The sequence below is a fragment of the Dromiciops gliroides genome, chromosome 3, assembly GCF_019393635.1.
Source record: "Dromiciops gliroides isolate mDroGli1 chromosome 3, mDroGli1.pri, whole genome shotgun sequence".
Classification (NCBI taxonomy): Eukaryota; Metazoa; Chordata; class Mammalia; order Microbiotheria; family Microbiotheriidae; genus Dromiciops; species Dromiciops gliroides.
In genome coordinates this window covers 124893199-124911909 of record NC_057863.1, presented here as the reverse complement: position 1 = coordinate 124911909, position 18711 = coordinate 124893199, and the positions used below count along the sequence as shown (strand labels likewise).

Here is an 18711-nt window from a genome sequence, read left to right as displayed (position 1 = left end):
TGAGCAAATCATTTAATCTCTGTCTGCCTCAGTTTAATCAACTGCCAAATGAAGACAGTAATAGTACCTACCTCTGAGGATTGTTGAGGGGGATAAAATTAGATAATATTCATAAAGCACTTAGCACAGTACCTGGCACATAATAAAAGCACACAGTACCATAGGCGTTTAATAAACGTTTACTTCCTTCTCTTCCTTCCCTCCAAACATCCAAGGGGGGGCGGGGGGGGCGGGGTATGTGGTTGGGGAACTTAGACATTTGATTATTTAGAGTTCATTGGAGGAAACTTTTATTCTCTTGGAGCAAACCATAACTCTACTCTTTTTGACTATACACACATATGTGTGTATGTGTGTGTGTGTGTGTTTGTGTGTGTGTGTGTATATATATATATATATATATATATATATGTAAAACACATTTGTATTTGATACCTATGTATTTGTGAGAAAAGCAGCTTTAGAGATGGAAAGTTGTTGTTGTTATTGTCATTTTCAGTTGTGTCCAACTCTTTTTGACCCCATTTGGGGTTTTCTTGGCAAAAATACTGGAGGGGTTTGCCATTTCCTTCTCCAGCTCATTTTACAGATGAAGAAATTGAGGCAAACAGGGTTAAGTGACTTTCGCAGGGCCCCACAACTAATAAGTGTCTGAAACCAAATTTGAACTCAGGAAGATGAGTCTAACTCCTGGCCTGGCAGTCTACGCATTGTGCCACCTAGCTGCCCCTGAGATAGAAAGACCTAGTTAAAGTCCTGCCTCTGAAACCCATTAGTTATGTGATCCTGCGGATGTCACTTAACAGTTCAATGTTCTAGGCACTCTCTAAGATTCTCAGTTCCCAAAGTTTGCTGATCTGTAAGCGTTTTTCTAAGTATGTCCGAGGCATTGTACTAAGCACTAGACATAAGCCCACAAGGAGCTTACCTTTTAATGAGACAACATACATATAAGTAGGTATATACAATATTTAGACAGAGTAGATCAAAAGTAATTTCAGAGGGGATGGCACCACCCACTGGGAGCATCAGGAAAGACCTTTTGCAGAAGGTAGAATTTGAGTTGAATCTTGAAAGAAGCCAAGGGAGCTAATGGAGATGGGGAATATTAGTATTCCAGGCATGGGGGACAGCTAGTGCAAAGACATGGAAATGGGAGACAGTATGTTACATGAGGAATACTGGGAATCCTCTACACTGATAAAATCACAAGTCCAGGATCCTCTTCTCTTCTTCCTCGCCAAAACTATAAATGTTACAAGTATATACTTGTAAAAATTTTTCTTCTATTTCCTAAATCATTCTCACTTCTATTTTTTACATTTCCAGTTTTTGCAGCTTTTAATTTTTCATTGTAGATTGTTTCAGCCACCCTCTTTATGGAGACTCGCTAATAACAGCTAGCATTTATATAGTATGTTAAGCTTTGTAAGTCTCTTTACACTTATTAACCATTTGGTCCTCAGAACAACCCTGTGAGGTAGGTAGTATTGTTAGCCTCATTTTCAAATGAGGAAGCTGAGGCAGAGACAAAGGTTAAATGACTTGCCTACGGTGACAAAGCTAACAATTATCTAAGGACAGATTTGAACTCATCGTCCTGATTCCAGGCCCATATTACTGGCTCTCATTCCTACTTTAATTCCTTGAAATACTAAAATGGCAGAACCTTAGAGTTAGAATGGATATCACATATCTCATCTCTTCTAACCCTAACTTAATAAGAATCTCCTCTACAACATCCAAAAGAAGTGACTGTTCAGCTTTGGAGATGCCGTTGGTTAAGGATTAGCTGAATCTGGAGGAAGCTCATCCCGCTTTGGAGCAATGCTAATTGTTAGGATGTTTTTCCTTATATCACACCCAAGTCTGCTCTTCTGAAACTTTATAGGAAGAATTACAGAATGTCCAAGTTGGAAGGAATCTTAGTAGCCATCTAGTCCAAACCATAAATGAAAGGCACTCCCCTATAACATAACTGGTAAGTAGTCATCCATACTTTGAAGAATGACACCTCACCACCTCTGGAGGCAGTTCTAAGCATTAGGAAGTTTTATCAGACATCAAGCCTAAATGATTAATCTTCTGTCCATTTTCCTGGTTCTGTCCTTGGGGGCCACACAGAACAAATCTGATCTCTCCTCCAGGACCACCCTTCCAACACTTGAAGAAAGCTGTCTTTGTCCCCACGATGTCTTTTCTTCTCCAGGATAAACTTGTGCAGTTTAAGAAGCATCTCACTAAATGAAGTATTGAACAAAATGCCCTCAATTAGTATTAATCTGTTAACTGTGCTTATAGCATGCTTTGTAGTCTGGAGACTGTCCTGGGAGAGTGGAGTTTAATTAGAAATTTAGACAAGTACAAACTAAATGAATAGCACCTTTGTTCATTGTTTTGACAGGAGGCCCATTATGAGCTAATGTGTAAGGGATGAGCTTCTGGGCTCTGAGAAAGTTTCTCACAGCCCAACCCAGGTCCAAAGAGCAGGCCTCTATCACTATGAGACCAATCTTAAGGTAACTGTGGGTGAGCCAGGCTCTTTATCTGTGTCCTTTATCCTTTACTTTGCCTTCTCAACAAACTATGATGTCCAAAGACCCCAAAGCATAAATCTAGGAGTGGAAGTAATAGATAAGAGCCCTTGCTACTTAATACCCATGTGACCCACCTGTGTGACCTTGGACAAGATTACTTAACCTCTTTGGGCCTCAGTTTCCCTATATGATTAGGTGTAGGGTGTATAATTCCTAAGAATCCCTATAACTCCAAATGCTAAGGTTCTAACATAGTGCTTGCGTGGTGTAGGTTTGGTGAATGAAAAGAAATCATTCATACATTTATCCAGGGGCTTGGAACTTTGTTCTCTGCTTTTTGCCATGTTACAGCCCACAGAGTATAAAGGAGTTGAACCGGTCTAAAATAACTTTTTGGGATATTCTTATTTGTCCTTATCTATATTTGTTGTGTCTGAGAAAAAGCAAAAGTCATATTTCTTCTGTTGTCTTCTTACTTTCTTCTTATATATAGATAGTATGGTATAATAGCAAGAATATTGAAATTTTGGAAATAGGGAACCTAGGTTTTAGCCCCAGTTGGGGAAGTAATTTAAATTCCATAACTCCTTGTTTCCTCATCTATAAAATAGGGTTGAGGAAGAGAACAAGCATTTATTAAGTGCCTACTATGTACCAAGCACTGTGCTAAAAACTTCATAAATATCTCATTTGATCCTCACAACAACCCTGTAAGGTGGGTACTATTATGATCCCTACTTTACAGTTGAGGAAACTGAGGCAGACAGAGGTCAAACAAATTACTTAGAGTCTGTGGGGACCAATTTTTAATTGAGGTGTGCTAGCTAAGCGGCTTGCTGCAATACTGGGGCAAGGAAGGAAACCGGCAGCCTCCCTCAAAACAGAACAAGATTTATTTTAACAAGAATGAATTAAAAAAAACAACAACACAAACAGGATCAGTAGGATCAAGGGAAAGGAAATAAAAATGGGGAAAGGGAAATTATAATACCTGAAAAATACCACCGCCCAGGAATCAGCTGAAAATACGCAGCAGACCTCCTGTAGTTCTAGTGTCCAGCTAGAATGCCCAATTCTCCTCCCCCAAACCTAGAAAACACCCCACACAGTCCCATCCAATGGGATGGCTGCTCTGACAGTCACATGACTGCCCTCACTAGGCTTCCAATCATTATAATTTTGCCAGGCCCATGTAGGTGTGGGCGAGTGGTGATGACTTGAGGTGCCAGAGCCCTGGCAATGGCTACAACCAGTGGGTGGAGCACCATGCGGTTTGCGGAGCCCCAAGCCTGTGCATGCGGAGACATAAAAACCTCAAATAACAATTAATTCTTTACAAGTCAAACAGTTAGTAAGTGTCTGAAGCCAGCTTTGAACTCAGGACTTCCTGACTCTAATCCCAGCGTTCTATCCCCTGCACCAGTTTCAATAATAAAAAAATATCATAGATGTTTTTTCCTGTTAAATCACATTCATTTGTTAATATGATCCTTCTCTTCCCCTTAAGATTGAGCCATCTCTTTTGAACAAATCTCAAGATAAATGAAAGCATGAAAAGTAGCTTAGCAAAGCCAGTCAGCACATCACATCTCTCTGATGAAAGGCATGTTCTTCCAAAACAGTAGCTCCCTACATCTGGGTCTGTGCTTGGTCATTATAGTGACAAGGATCTGGCTTTGTTTTTATAGGTCTTTCCGTTTACTGTAACATTCACTGTTATAGTCATTGTGTATATTGTTTTCTTTCGTTTACTTCTCTTGGTATCAGCTTGTGTCTTCCTATGATTCTCTAAATTCTTCATATTCATGGTTTTTTTACCACTCAGTAATATTGTGTTACATTTATTTACCTACACATTTTGTTTATACATTTCCCTATTGATGGATACCTATTTTATTTCTAATTGTTTGCGCCACAAAATTATTGTTATGGTATATGGATATAAGGCTCTCAGGTCAGGAGCAGCATAAGATAATACCCCCAAACTAGCTTGTGGGATTCTGTCGTGAGATACAGAACCAAGTAAAATATTTAATTCTTGTTTTCCCACAGGGAGCTAACAGAATGAGAGGCCGTCTAGGAAGCATGGACAGCTTTGAAAGGTCCAACAGTCTTGCTTCAGAGAAGGTACCAAATGAAGGCTGAATAAATGCTACTGTCTTAGGACTTAATCGTTCGTTGCACCCTTGAGTGGTGAACAACTTGCTTGGCATTAACCCCTTACACACAAGATACATACTACTATTTGAATTTTAAGTATGTGTTTTACATTTCTGAACTTTATTGAACATTCTTAAAGTTGACTAGATGGTAACATCTTTATGCACTACTGATCTTGAAGAGTTCATTTGGACTCTATTGGTACTTGGGGACAATAAATATCTCCCCTTTTTATAGATTAGCTCTATTACAACAAGTATTGCCATGTAGAATTTTTCTTCTTGGTGATACAGTTTGTTCCTTAGTACATAGAAATTCTTATAATAATGAGCTGTTGTTATAGTACAGTTTTGCTGTATTCCAGAACTAATTTTTTTGTTCTCTTTCTCCTCTCACTTTTTTTTTCTCTTAATTGCAACTTCATACTCACATTTTTCTTTTAGGAAAAACCTTTGGTTTTTTTTCTGCTGGTTCTTGATGATCCTGAAAATTGAAGCATATTCATGTTAATTTCTTTTAAAGTATATATGTCATAATTTGAAGTTCATTCAAACTAATTTATTTTTAAACATATAAAAGTAGTTTTAATAAATTTTTTATTTCTGGAGTTTCCCTAACTAAGAATCTATTCCAAACCTTATTGGTCTTAGGAGTCTAAAAAAACATGATTTATATAGTGACTGTTCTGTAACATATAAACAATGTACCTGTCTGAATTGGAAGATTTATTAGGCTTGTCCATGCAATATGAGACACATACCAGCATAGCTCACTTTTCATTTATTTCCTGTTTTTCATGTTTTTCAGTTTACCTCAGGCAACATGTAGTTGGACAATAGCTTACCCAGGGGACAAGGATGCATAACAGATTTTATTATTTTATTTTCCTGATGCTGCTGCTGCTAAAGCTGGACAATCAGACTGTGTTATGTTGTTTTGACAGTACAGGAAATATGCAACTGATATGTCAAGGAAATTAGCAGACACATATACACAAACCCCACCCGCTTTTGGTCATGGTCTCTTTTCATCTTTCTGCCAACAGTCAGAAGTACAGTAGCAACAGCATTTTATTGCCACAAAGTGTCAGAGGAAAGAATACCTTGTCTCATCACCACTTTCTCATTTTGGTCTGTCTTTACGGATGCTTTTGTCCTAGAGCAAGCTTATCAAAAGAAGTCGGTCTTGCTACTCCTGATTAGCATGCAGCATGGCTTAAGTTTAAAAAAAAAAAAAGGAGATTTGCTCATGGCCCAGGAAGAAGAAGAGACATCCTTTCTCTTTTGAGCTATATTTGGTCAGGCCTGCTATGCTTTCTGTGAGAAAGCAAGGCCTCACTCCCCTTTGATTTCTTCTCAGGACTGTTCACCAGGTGACTCTCCACCAGGCACCCCGCCAGCCTCCCCCCTGTACTCAGCCTGGCAGACATTCCCTGAAGAGGACACGGACTCCCCTCAGTTTCGAAGGCGGGCACACACATTCAGCCATCCCCCCTCAAGTACAAAGAGAAAGATCGCTTTACAGGATGGGCGATCTCATGGTGTTCGGTCTCCTCTCCTGAGACAGAGTTCCATTGAACAGTGCAGGTGAGTCTGAACTTTCCTTCCTATTGGACTTGGCAGTGCTGATTTTAATGAGAGTTGTGCTGGGAGAGAAATGCTATCACATTAAAATGCATACAGTGTTAATGCCCTATTTTCTGTAGAGGGAGGAGATAAGAGTTCTATAGGCTTAATCAATGTGTTAAAAATAGTATTATAATATTGGTTATTCTGACTTGTGCATTATGCATATTACTTGGAAGAAACCATTCCCCAACTAACAGCTAGAAAACCTGCAAGCAGAGGTTTAAGATACATCAGCAAGCTATTTATGTTTAATAAAGGGAAAAAATTGAAGGGAGTTATCATGGAGTTATTTTCACTGAAATTTGCTGACTTACACAAGTTACTCAATGGCTTCTAGATGATGACTACAAAGAAATGACGTCAGCAAGTTTTAAAATAACTAATCACTAGAACTTCCTGTTCACATAAAATCAAATGACAAGATAAAGACATATACTAAATTAACCTTGAACTTGGGATAATAATTTTGTTAAATGCAAAATAATATGTAAGAGATGATTCTTTTGATTTTTGATTTTCCTCTAGAATGAAATAAGGAAGCCTGATTAATGAAAACTATGTATACAATAGTTGATAGGAAGTATAGTAACTTGAAATAACCACTGTCAAGAATTTATGTTGACATGGTATTTCAAAATTAATTTTATTATGTCATCTTTATCATGACATGATAAGTGTTAAAATTATGTTCTGGGGTTGTATAATAATGTGCATTCTTAATACGTCCTTCTCTTCTCACTATGTAACTGAAATAAAAATTTGTTTCCCAGAACTCAGATTCTTTCTCTTCATATTAGATGTAAGAAGTTACTTAGACAATATGTGGTAGGCACTATAGAGAGGATGACTGTTAAATCTTATATTGATTATTGTCAACTTTACGAGTGTTCAAATTTCTAGAAATTATTACCACTAAAGATGGCACAAAATGTTTTGAAGGAATATTACAGGAAAGTAAGTAAAATAAGGTAAAACCTCCTCCCTCTTTTATTCCCATGTAAAGATATCTCTTTGCCTCAGATTTTGTAACATCTTTATAAAATATGAAAGATATTACTTTAATATTAATTTAAAAGATATTATGATGAAAAGTAAAGCAAAAATTACATTTCTATTTACCTATGACAGTTAATCTCTTCTTTCTCAGGATGAAGTCTCTTAAGCCCAGTTCAGGAGTTTAAAATGAACATTCCTACTAAGTGGATTCTTTCAGTCCCCAAACAGACAAAATACTTTGAAAAAATGTGTCAGTTAAAATAATTATCAACCTATCTTTTTAAAAACCGGGAAAACAAGGGATCACTTTGAGGATAAGCTAGTGTAAGAAGGTGTTGTTTGTGGCAATGTGGTAAAGGTTAGCATATTTATTTTTTCCAAATCCTGTGTGGACTACATCTGTAGGGACCTTGGCTGAATAAAACTAAATCAATGAATATGAAAATTGGTGTTCCATTAAACTGAAACTTAGATACCGATTTCCAAATCCAAAATATGTTGTTCTTTTATTTTAAGAAAACCGTACTATTTTATTTAAAATAAATCAGGCCTTTGAAGTACTGATAACCTTTTCCTTGTGGAATTTGTTTCCTGTGATTATTTCCCGTGAAACTTCTCTTACATGTTAAAACAAACAACATTTTATCCTAAATTTTTAGACTACTTTAAGGGCAAATGCATGATGTAAGAAATACTGCATAAATTAGGAAGCATTACATTAGATTGTGAAACAAGGTATTGCATATAGAGAGTGATATGTTAACTTTCTCATTATCCGGTCCAGTCCCACACTTTCATTTTTTAATGCGTAATAAATAATTGCTATCAAGAGTCTGTTTAAAAGATTTTTTTCTTAGTGAATAAAAGCCTTAACTATTTTACCATAAATTAAAATAAATGTACTGTATTTTCTGTGCTTAGTGTTCTTCCATCAGGTCGACGCATTCACAAGGAGAGTAAATCTTCTTCCTCCAGTCTTCCAAGTCTTCATACTTCCTTCTCTGCCCCTTCCTTCTCTGCCCCCTCTTTCCTGAAAAGCTTTTACCAGAGTTCAGGTAGACTGTCCCCACAATATGAAAATGAAATAAGGTGAGAGCAGTAGCCTCTGTTGGCAAAGAAAAAAAAATTTCTAGAGTGCTTTTGGTATACTGATATGCTAATAAAATTAATAAATTGTGGAGTGACATCTATGTATTCTGCTTTGTGCTAATTTCTAATGTTTTTCTAAATATTTGATTTGTTTCTGGTTTAGTATCCTAACGAGAGAGTTTTGAAAATAGAAAATTAACCAAAATGAAGAACCATTGTTTAAAATCGGTAGTTTTCATGCTTTTTTCTACTGTGGACCCTATCTTAATCTGCCCCCCCCATCTCAGAAACCTTAAATTAGGTGTGGTGGTAAAATGAGAACTGGAGCTGACAATATTAAATAACCACTTCTTTCCATGAATCCCTAGACCTGCCTCTTGAAATCCCCTAGTTCCTTAGAACAAAGTTTGAAAGCTACTGATAAATACCTCTGCCTAAGGAAGGTGATTGATGCACGTTAGTCATTTTTTTTATTGGTTCAAGGAATTAACTATTATATGACTAATATTCTTTGACATAGACTTAATTTTCTATGTTTAAGTGGATAGGATTCCAGAATCCACAATTCTAAATAGCAATTGGGAAGATGGATGGGGTAAGTGGGTAGGGGAGTGTTTTGATGGTGTTTTTTCATTCTAAAAAGGGGGATTTAAAAAATTGTTTACTCATTGAAATGGTCAGTCACAATTAATAGTGTATGAGAAGAGGAAACAATGAGGTTGCATTTAAAAACAATATATGTAATATCTTATGTAAACATTTATTAAACTCCCACTTACTAGGTTCCAGGTACTGTGCTAAATGGTAGGGATACAAAGAAAGGTAAAAGATAGTGCTGCTCTCAAAGAACTTATGGTTTAATGGGGGGGGGGTGGCAACATGCAAATTATGAGGCACATACAAGATATGGAGATATATGCATATATATGTATATATGTATAAATATAAATATATATATACACACACACAGAGCAAATAACGTATTTTCAGAGACTAGACACTAGCAGTTGGGGAGACCATAAAAAACCCTATGAAGAAGCTGGTATTTTAGCTGGGGTTTGAAGGATGCCAGGATGAGAAGAGAGCACATTCCAGCTATAGGGGGGACAACCATTGAAAATGACAGAGTCAAGAGATAGAGTGGTCTGTTTGAGTAACAGCAAGGAAGTCAGTGTCCCTGTTTTGAAGAGCACATGGTGGACAGTAAGATGTAAGAAGACTGGAGAAGTAGGAGGGTGCTAGGCTATGAAAGGCCTTGAACTCAGAGGATTTGATCTTTGATTTTGGAAGTAATTGAGAATCACTACAGTTTTATAAGTAGGGAAATGACATAGTCAGACCTGTACTTTAGGAAAATCATTTTAACATCTGAGTGAAAAATGGACTGGGATGGAGAAAGGCTTGAGACAAGGAGACTAACCAGCAGGGTATTGCAGTAGCCCAGGTGTGAAGGGATGAGGGCCTGCAATATAGTAGTAACAGTGTCAGAGGAGAGAAGGGGATGTATGTGAGAACTGTTACAAGGTAACAGACACAATCAACAGGCCTTGGCTAAAGATTAGATATGGGAAGTGAGAGAGAGTTAGGAGTTGAAGATGATACCTAGGTCTTGAGCCTGGGAGAATGGGTGAATTGTTGTTCTCTGAATACTAATGAGGAAGTTTTGACCAAAGGAGTGTAGGATATGGAAAGATGAGTTCAATTTTTGACACATTGAGTTTAAGATTTCTATCCGACATCTTGTTCAAGATGTCCAATAGGCAGTTGGAGATGTGAGATGGAAATCAGTAGAGAGGTTAAGGCAGGATAAATACATTATACAACAAATTATAGTGGGCTCTGATTCTGCTTCATAGTGAGCAAGGGTCCGTTAGTATAGGAGTTGGCAACTTTGAAAATGCAGTGCCATATTATGTTCACCTAGCATGTGGAGAATAGGAGATGGTGGTGACTCTATGTTGACTTGGCTGGGAGATGCTGTATTGATTGTCCATTCTTGCATAGAAATGATACTTTTGAGTGTGGCAGCTATTTTATGACTGTCTGTATCATCAAGAGAGAGGGAGTAATAACTAGTTTATGTGCTAGTTAAAGTGAGCCCACATGACATTTTTGTCATGGGTGTTTCATGTGGTAGCCATATGTTAACAAAAATAAAGTATTTCATAAACCCTGATACCTAGCTCTACTTTAGAGATCTCTACAACAACTGTCTGTTCTCCAAGTATATTTTCCTCCACACTGGATGGAGAGAGAATATTTTTTAATTTATGTAGTTTTGAATCTTGACTTGCTGTAAACTAAGAACAGAATTTGATTCGTAATGAGGGAGGTTGGGGGAAAAGCAGCATTACAGATTTAAAAAAAAATAATTTAATTGGAAATTATATTAACTTAATGTAGCAAAAATATATTTAACCAGACTGATTCTTGTGAAGTATGCAATGAGTTTAGAGTAATCTGTTTTGTGTTCCTAAGTGTTCAATGTAGGCTTCGTTTGCACAGTACCCTCTCTTCTCATCTACTCCTACTTCTATCCCTTGATTTCAAGACTTGGGATGAATCATATGAGACATCTAAGGACAGTATTGGATAAATCAGTTGTGGTTTATTATTATTATTTTGGTGGGAAGTGAAGTAAGAGAAATGGCAGGGAGAATTCGATTTTGCAAAAATGTTATGCGTCCAAATAATAAAATCTATTAATAATATTGCAGGTTAAATTTTGATAGGGGAATGGAGAGAATAAAACTAATTATTTTATCTTTTAAAAATATTACTATGTGGGGTGGCTAGGTGGCGCAGTAGATAAAGAACCGGCCTTGGATTCAGGAGTACCTGAGTTCAAATCCGGCCTCAGACACTTGACTTACTAGCTGTGTGACCCTGGGCAAGTCACTTAACCCCCATTGCCCAGCCCCCCCCCCCCCAAATATATATTACTATGTGCCATTTTTAATTTGGGCATTTTAATTTTTCTTTAATCTTGGATTATAGTATTTGCATTTGCATATTCTCTCTAGACCAGTTTTATTATTTTATTTTATTGTGGGGCAATGAGGGTTAAGTGACCTGTCCAAGGTCACACAGCTAGTAAGTGTCAAGTGTCTGAGGCTGGATTTGAACTCAGGTCCTCTTGAATCCAGGGCTGGTGCTTTATCCACTACACCACCTAGCTGCCCCCAGACCGGTTTTAATGAAGGAATATTGAATGCAGAGGTACACACTAAATTTCATTGGAAATTATTCTTCTGTCTATCAACTTACTTCAAAGGCCATGTTTAAATACAGTGGAGTACTTTGGTAGTCTTGGAATCATTTATGTGAAGTTAATTACTTTATTTCCTTACAGCTGTGGTATGACATAGCACCCCAAATCAAAGAACCCTAAACTTTTCTGACCAAGCAGTATGAAGACTTTATATCCCATAAGTCATGTATACTGGGTGTCTTAAAATGCCCAGGGCTGTTTTAAGGTTTAATAAGTTAAAACTGCTTTAAGACTTTTGGGATACTTTCTATTTAAACTGACCAGCAGAGATCTGGGATTGGATAGTTTTCCAAATTGGTATCCCAAACAACAATTTGCTTCATCTTAAACTTTATCTTATCTTTCCTATGATACGTGAAAGTAAGGATAAAGTCATATTTAAATAAATGATTTTTATTTTAGTTAGATGTCATTTTTCTTAGGACATGTGCTTCATGGGTTCTTGAGTTTCTGTGACCAACTAAGATGCCCATGTCTAAAGCCATAGGATAATAATGCACAGCGCCCTAACAAAGTAGATGAATTCATAAAGATTTGTTGCTCACAATAAGTATACTTCTCCAGAACCATTATCCTCAACCTTGGGTATTTAAGTTCTTTTAATTTCCTGATTTGGTGATATTTATATCATGAATATCTCATTGAAAGTAAAAAGTAGAGTAACTATTTTCTTTATTTTATCTCATTTGCAAAGTGAAACATAGTGGAATAATGACCAGTTTATAAAATATATTTTATGTCAACCTGTTTTTATGATTCATAAAATTTTATCTAAAAGGTTCTAGATTAATTTCTTTTTAAGTTATTACTACCAAATTTCATAAATTCAAAGTAAAGGATAATTATTCATCTTAATTTTCATCATCTTCTTATTCTTCTTTCCTCCTCTTTGGTAGGAAAATGAGATATTCTAGGGAAGATGTCCTGATATATCATAGTTTTCTCGCACTCAACTGATGAAAATAGTGTAAGCTTTGATTTGGTATCATATTCATTAAATTATGTCAATAAATCATCAAAGGGTCTTGAAACAAACCTTTTCTTTTTTCTTTTTTGTGGGGCAACAGGGGTTAAGTGACTTGCCCAGGGTCACACAGCTAGTAAGTGTCAAGTGTCTGAGGTGAGATTTGAACTCAGGTCCTCCTGAATCCAGGGCCAGTGCTCTATCCACTGCGCCACCTAGCTGTCCCCAAACATTCTTTTTTTTTTTTTTTTGGTGGGGCAATGAGGGTTAAGTGACTTGTCCAGGGTCACACAGTATCTGAGGCCAGATTTGAACTCAGGTCTTCCTCAATCCAGGACCAGTCCTTTATCCACTGTGCCACCTAGCTGCCCTGAAACAAACCTTTTAATTTATTTACCTTCATCTTAGACATGCATCTTTATTGTTGTGCTAATGACCTTCCTTGTTTCCTTATTGCACTAGAATGAAGGACTCTGCTTCAGAATCAAGGTGATTAGAAGTTTAAGTATGCTAATGTGTCATGAAAGAAGAAGGCTCATCAATTTTATTTAATTCCTATTGTCATGAATCCCCTTTCCCTACATACCTATTTTTTTAAGAATATAGTATTACCATCTTTATTATTTTTAAAACATTTATTGCGTATCTGTTGGGTGCATGACATTGGTTTGGGTATTCTGGGAGTTATATAATTAAGAGGATGTGTTCCCTGTTCTCAAGAAGTTTACTTTATGAATTTTTTCTTAGTAATTCTAATGAGAACTCTGTTTCTACTCTTCTTCATGTTGACATTTCCAGAAAACTACAATGGTCTCCATTCCAAGCCTGGTAACATTGATAATAAAACCCTTCTTTTGTGGAGCTTACTGCATAACTGTAGATAGTAACCTGAAAAGAAACACATCTTTATAACATGATATTTGTTTTTCATGTATTTTATAATGGCTATCAGATGAGATTAATTGTTTCTGACCATTTTGGTACTCCTCAGTGGATCAGGGAGAGAGTCCTTAGTAAGCTAGGTTTATAGAAAATTAAGTCCAAGACTTGGATCTTGGTTCTTTATTCATACGTCTGTTTAACATCTCATCTAAGAGTTTGACTACAGCTTTGATAACTCAAAAGAAAATATCTTTATTTCTTTTGACCCTCCCATATGCTTTGTGGATAAATGTCCATAATTAGTGATAGATTAATTGTAGCTGTATCACCTCAGGATTATTTCCTAGAATTCATGTAGATATTATAACAGTATGATTTTTGAAAACATAGTAAAATTAATTTCTAACTTTATCATTCTACTTCTTCAACTTTGGTGGTAAGAAGGTTGTGCATAAGCAACTTTGCTGTGTCATTATCTGTTTTACTTAACGAAATTGAGAAATCTATATTAGTCTGTGGTTTAGAAAAGGAAGTTTAATACTTTGGTTATTTATATTACTTATATCTTTCATTGTTCCGTTGACTTAATATAACCTCTGTGATTTGTAAGAGTTTGTCCATACATCAGATCAAACCTGCATTTATTTAATCAGTAACGGTTTTCTTTAGAATAGCAAAACTGCATGAAGATAAAAGCCCATGTAGATGATGTACAATTCAGTGAATTGCTTTATCATGCTTTAGAGAATGTACCCTTTTTTTTTAGCACATTGATGCAGTCTCTCTTGAAATATCTTGAAAGCAAAATACTTTCTTTACTCCTTTTGAAAACTGCTTTTATTGCTGATCAGACTTAGTGACACCCACATTTTATACATTTAATTTTGTCCTTTTGTGTTCTTTAAGTTAAGTTTTAGTTTCAACTAAAACCTGTAGCTTTCATTTAATCTTTCTTGGCTACCAAGATTGTTACAGTAAATGTTCCATTCTGATATGGTGCATTCTTTAATATCTATAGAAATCCTTTTTAGAAAAATGGCATATAAAGCTGTTTTCAAGGAACAGCACAAAAACATAACAAGCAATTTTGTCAGTATGTAGTATCAGAGCTTCTATGTTGTCTGTGTTAATTTGTGGTACTCTGCAGATTGCCTACTCTGTCATTGGTTCTCAAATTCAAAAATAGTTGGTGTGATGTGTTGATTCCCAGTGGGTATTTACTATAACTCCTGGAATCTGACAGGTGCATTATTACATTTTGTTTGGGACAGATCCTATTAATTTGATAGCTCAAGTGGGGAAATTTTGTGCGTTTTTATTCAATTGTATGTTCAAGGTTATCTTGGAACTTAATTATTTCATATCCAACTCAGCATGAAACACCTTTTGATTGGATGTAGAGAGAAGGTTTTCCCCTACTTTGTATAATGGGAGAAGGAATCTGGGACTCTTTTTGTCCCTTCTAGATGACCGTGAAAAAGGATGGCATTTGTAGTTTATAGATAACTATTACATTATTATAATCCATTTTAAGAAAGATTCCTCTTGCTTTATTTATTCTGTTGATTAGTTTTTCCCCTTTCTGGTAGATAAGCTGCTGGCATACAATATTTTCCATAGACACTTTTGCTAGGGGAAATGTTACACATTTTTGGAAACTAAAATAGAAGAGAGGAAGAAAAGTTGATAGAGGAGGGTATGTGTGTGTGTGTGTGTGTGTGTGTGTGTGTGTGTGTGTGTAAGTAAATAGTGAATATTAGTTGTTTTGACCATTCAGCTCTTTATATGGAACTTCTGACATGTTAACACATTAGTCCACTTATAAAAATCGATTGCATAACTTTTAAAATGCTGTTGTTCCAGAAGGAAAGGAAACAAGGTTATTTGCATAAAGATACAAGCGTTAAAAATGCTCTCTCAGCATTAAAAAAGGAAATAAAATAACTCAAAGAATTTACAGTTGTTTTAACGGCTAGTCCTGTAGAAGGGCTAGAGAGAAAAGACATTTTTATTTGTAAATCTGCTAAGTTCCATTTCCCCCAAGTGTCCCAAGATTTCTAAAATGGGTGCTAAACTGGGCTAGAATTATATATAATTTTTTGTTGTTGTTTTTACAAGCCATTTTGGCATACCTAATAATTGCATACCTAATTACATATCTTAATTTGATTGAATTAAAGGAGAAGTGAGAACCAATATCAGAGTTTGGAAAACACCCCACTACATTCCAACCCTACCCCCAGCCTTACTCCTCCATGTCTTGGCATGAATAGTTTTTTGATAAACTATTCTTGGATGAGGTGGAATGAAGGAATCTGAGTATAAACATAATTGGATCAAGAGTAATTCAAATGGTTTTGATTCTTGGAATTGCTGTCTTGTGCTCCTGGTTTTAGAAGCAAGGATGTCAGATAGCTGAGGGGCTGAATATAAAGTATCAAAATAAAAGCAAATTGCTATAGTAAGTTATACATATTTACCAAATAATAAAATGGTAAAGAAACTTAGTTTCTGGACCAGACTACATGTTATCCGTCTTAATCTGTAACAGCAGTTTTTTAAATTTCCGTGGTAAAATAAGATATTTTTTCAAGGTATAATTGTTTAAATACATAAAGTCATTGAACCCTTATGCATATTCATCTTTTAATTAGTGTTTTAAGCCATTTTATGTATTAACTTCTCAATGTAGGTTTCACTAATTAATGGATATCAAGACTTTTGTTTCATTTGTTCATCAGTGTAAAAGATGTATCGAAAGTATAAGAAAACATTTGGTTCAGTGATTTCCTTTAAGTTCCTTATGTTTAGAAATAAGCCATAATGAAATGTTGGATAATTAAAAAATGTGCTTCATCTGACTATTTTGTGATTTTTTCTGAAGGTTTTGTTTTTTATAAGAGATTAAAAGACATCAAGGCACTCCAGTTTAACCTGTTATCTTATTAGTGTTTCAAATACTGAAGACACTATTAGTGATGACTTGGAAAGAACTTTGAAGCATTATCAGAATGCCAAGATTTTATTGAATGTGTGAATTAATTTATCTTGATTGTTATTTGAGTTAAGGCTGTATAGAAGTGATTCAGCAGCTATTGGGAAGTCTATTCTTTCAATTCAACTATCCATAGCTTATTGGCCATTAAAGTTTATAGTAAATGAGGACATTTCTACTATATTTGTTTTACAATATAATAAAAATTCTTGCTTATTTGTCAAATTGTTACGCATTTGAAGTTTTCTTCTGGTTTTTAAGCACTTGGAAAATATCTTTGTGGTTTATTTCTCAAGTTAAAATAGTTTCAACAAAAAAGTCTTAAAATGTACCCTAGCTACAATGTTGTATTATTATACCATTGCCCCATTCCATGTCTTCCAGTCTTATTGTCCTAGATTAAAGATTCATGCCCAAAGAGAGGTAGCATGTGCTGAATGGAGTGTCCCATCTTTTCAGCTTTTTAATATAGTTTCCCTTATGTATTGTAAGCCCTGTTTAAACTGAAATACTCCATCCCCCAAACATACCTTGTACTTTTTTCCTACATGCCTTTGCTACCTGGCCTGGAACATTCCATCTCTTCTCTTTTGCCTGTTAAATTTCTACCCATCTTTTAAAGCCCAGTTCAAATGCCATCTCTTCCATGAAGCCTTCCCTAATCCTTTCTGTTGATAATTACCTTCAAATGCATTTATCCTCTGTTATTATCTGTTTTACTTATCTGTTTATGTATCTTCCCCTAGTCAGTAAGATTCATGAAGATAGGAACCATGTGTTACTAAACTTCCCAGTACTTAATGCTTTGCATATAGTGAATGCTTAATTAATGGTTTTTGAATCGAACAATAAAAAAACCTCATAACTAAAGTGGGTAACTGATCTTGAAGTATTATTTTGATACATTCCTGTTCTCACATTAATTGAGAAAGCAAACATCTCTTTTTTTGTCTACTTTACCTGTTCCTTTCAAGAAATACCTTTCATGACTTGCTAAATGTGTAGAGAATATAGTACAACACTATCAGACTAGGGTATTTGTATCCTAAGTTATACCACAGGCAGCCTCGTTAAGGGTAACTTCAGCAGTCCTTAAAAAAGAATGTAGATACTAGTGCTCTCAAAAGAGGAAGTGAAGAAGAGCGGACTCACACCAGTTATTTAAGAATATATGATGACATCAGTGTGAGTCTTCTGTACAGTGACGCATATCACAACCTCTGGATATTTTGTGAATTCCTGTGGCAAAAACCAAAACAAAACAAAAAAACCCTAAATTCTCCAATGATCTTTTAGGCTGGTAGTTCACTTATAATAGATGTAAGGTTAGTCATTATCAACCTAAAGTTTTTCAGCTTCTTACAGCTGGTTAGAAGTTGGGATCTACTGGCATAATCTTTTTTTTGGCAATCCTGCTTCACCTACATGGCATAATGCAGAACTGAAGTAGAACTTTGATAGAGGAAAAAACAGCATTTATTCAGTTTCTTTCAGCAGTTCACTTCAAAAAATGTTTACAAGTAACTACTGTGTGCTAGACACTATGGTAGGCACTAGGCATCAAAGAAAAAAATGGTGGTACCAGGGATATTTTCCATAGACACTTTCTCTAGGGGAAATGTTATATATTTTTGGAAACTAAAATAGAAGAGAGGAAGAAAATTTGCCAGGGATACATACACTCCCAAAAGACCAGTAGTCCCCACCCTGGAGAACTTAATATTCTCTTTGGAGATACAAGTAAAAATATGAGTAAATACAAGATAATTTTAAGAGGGAGAACACAAACAACATGGAGAATCAAGAGATGCTTACCCTTAAGAGGTAACCCCCTTGGAATAAGGTTAGGAGTCTTTTTTTTTTTTTGGCAGGGAAATGAGGGTTAAGTGACTTGCACAGGGTCACAGTGTCAAGTGTCTGAGGCCAGATTTGAACTCAGGTCCTCCTGAATCCAGGCCCAGTGCTTTATCCACTGTGCCACCTAGCTACCTCCTAAAGTTAGGATTCTTAGTGATGTATGTGAGGGTGTACTTTCTGTGAATGGAAGATCAATCAGTTATCAAATACTTACTTTGTTAACAGGGGCAATGCTTGATGCCAGAGAAGGTAAAAACTGAAATAGTTTCTGTTCTCAAGGAAACTACATTCTGAGTAAAGCATGAAGGCAAGAGATGAAATATCAGATTGAT

General features: G+C 35.8%; 1 protein-coding gene across 7 annotated transcripts in view; it reads left to right on the top strand.

Annotated features, from left to right (window-relative positions):
- TBC1D4 (TBC1 domain family member 4) overlaps positions 1 to 18711 on the top strand; it is a 215230-nt gene that overhangs the window by 162213 nt on the left and 34306 nt on the right. For 3 of the 7 annotated variants that reach the window (XM_043996154.1, XM_043996153.1, XM_043996152.1), the window contains exons 9-12: positions 4590 to 4664; positions 6057 to 6283; positions 8243 to 8410; positions 13108 to 13134. In XM_043996154.1, coding sequence (XP_043852089.1) covers positions 4590 to 4664; positions 6057 to 6283; positions 8243 to 8410; positions 13108 to 13134 — 497 coding nt within the window. The remainder of the gene's footprint in view (positions 1 to 4589; positions 4665 to 6056; positions 6284 to 8242; positions 8411 to 13107; positions 13135 to 18711) is intronic. The other 4 variants (XM_043996158.1, XM_043996157.1, XM_043996156.1 and 1 more) reach the window with 3 other exon arrangements.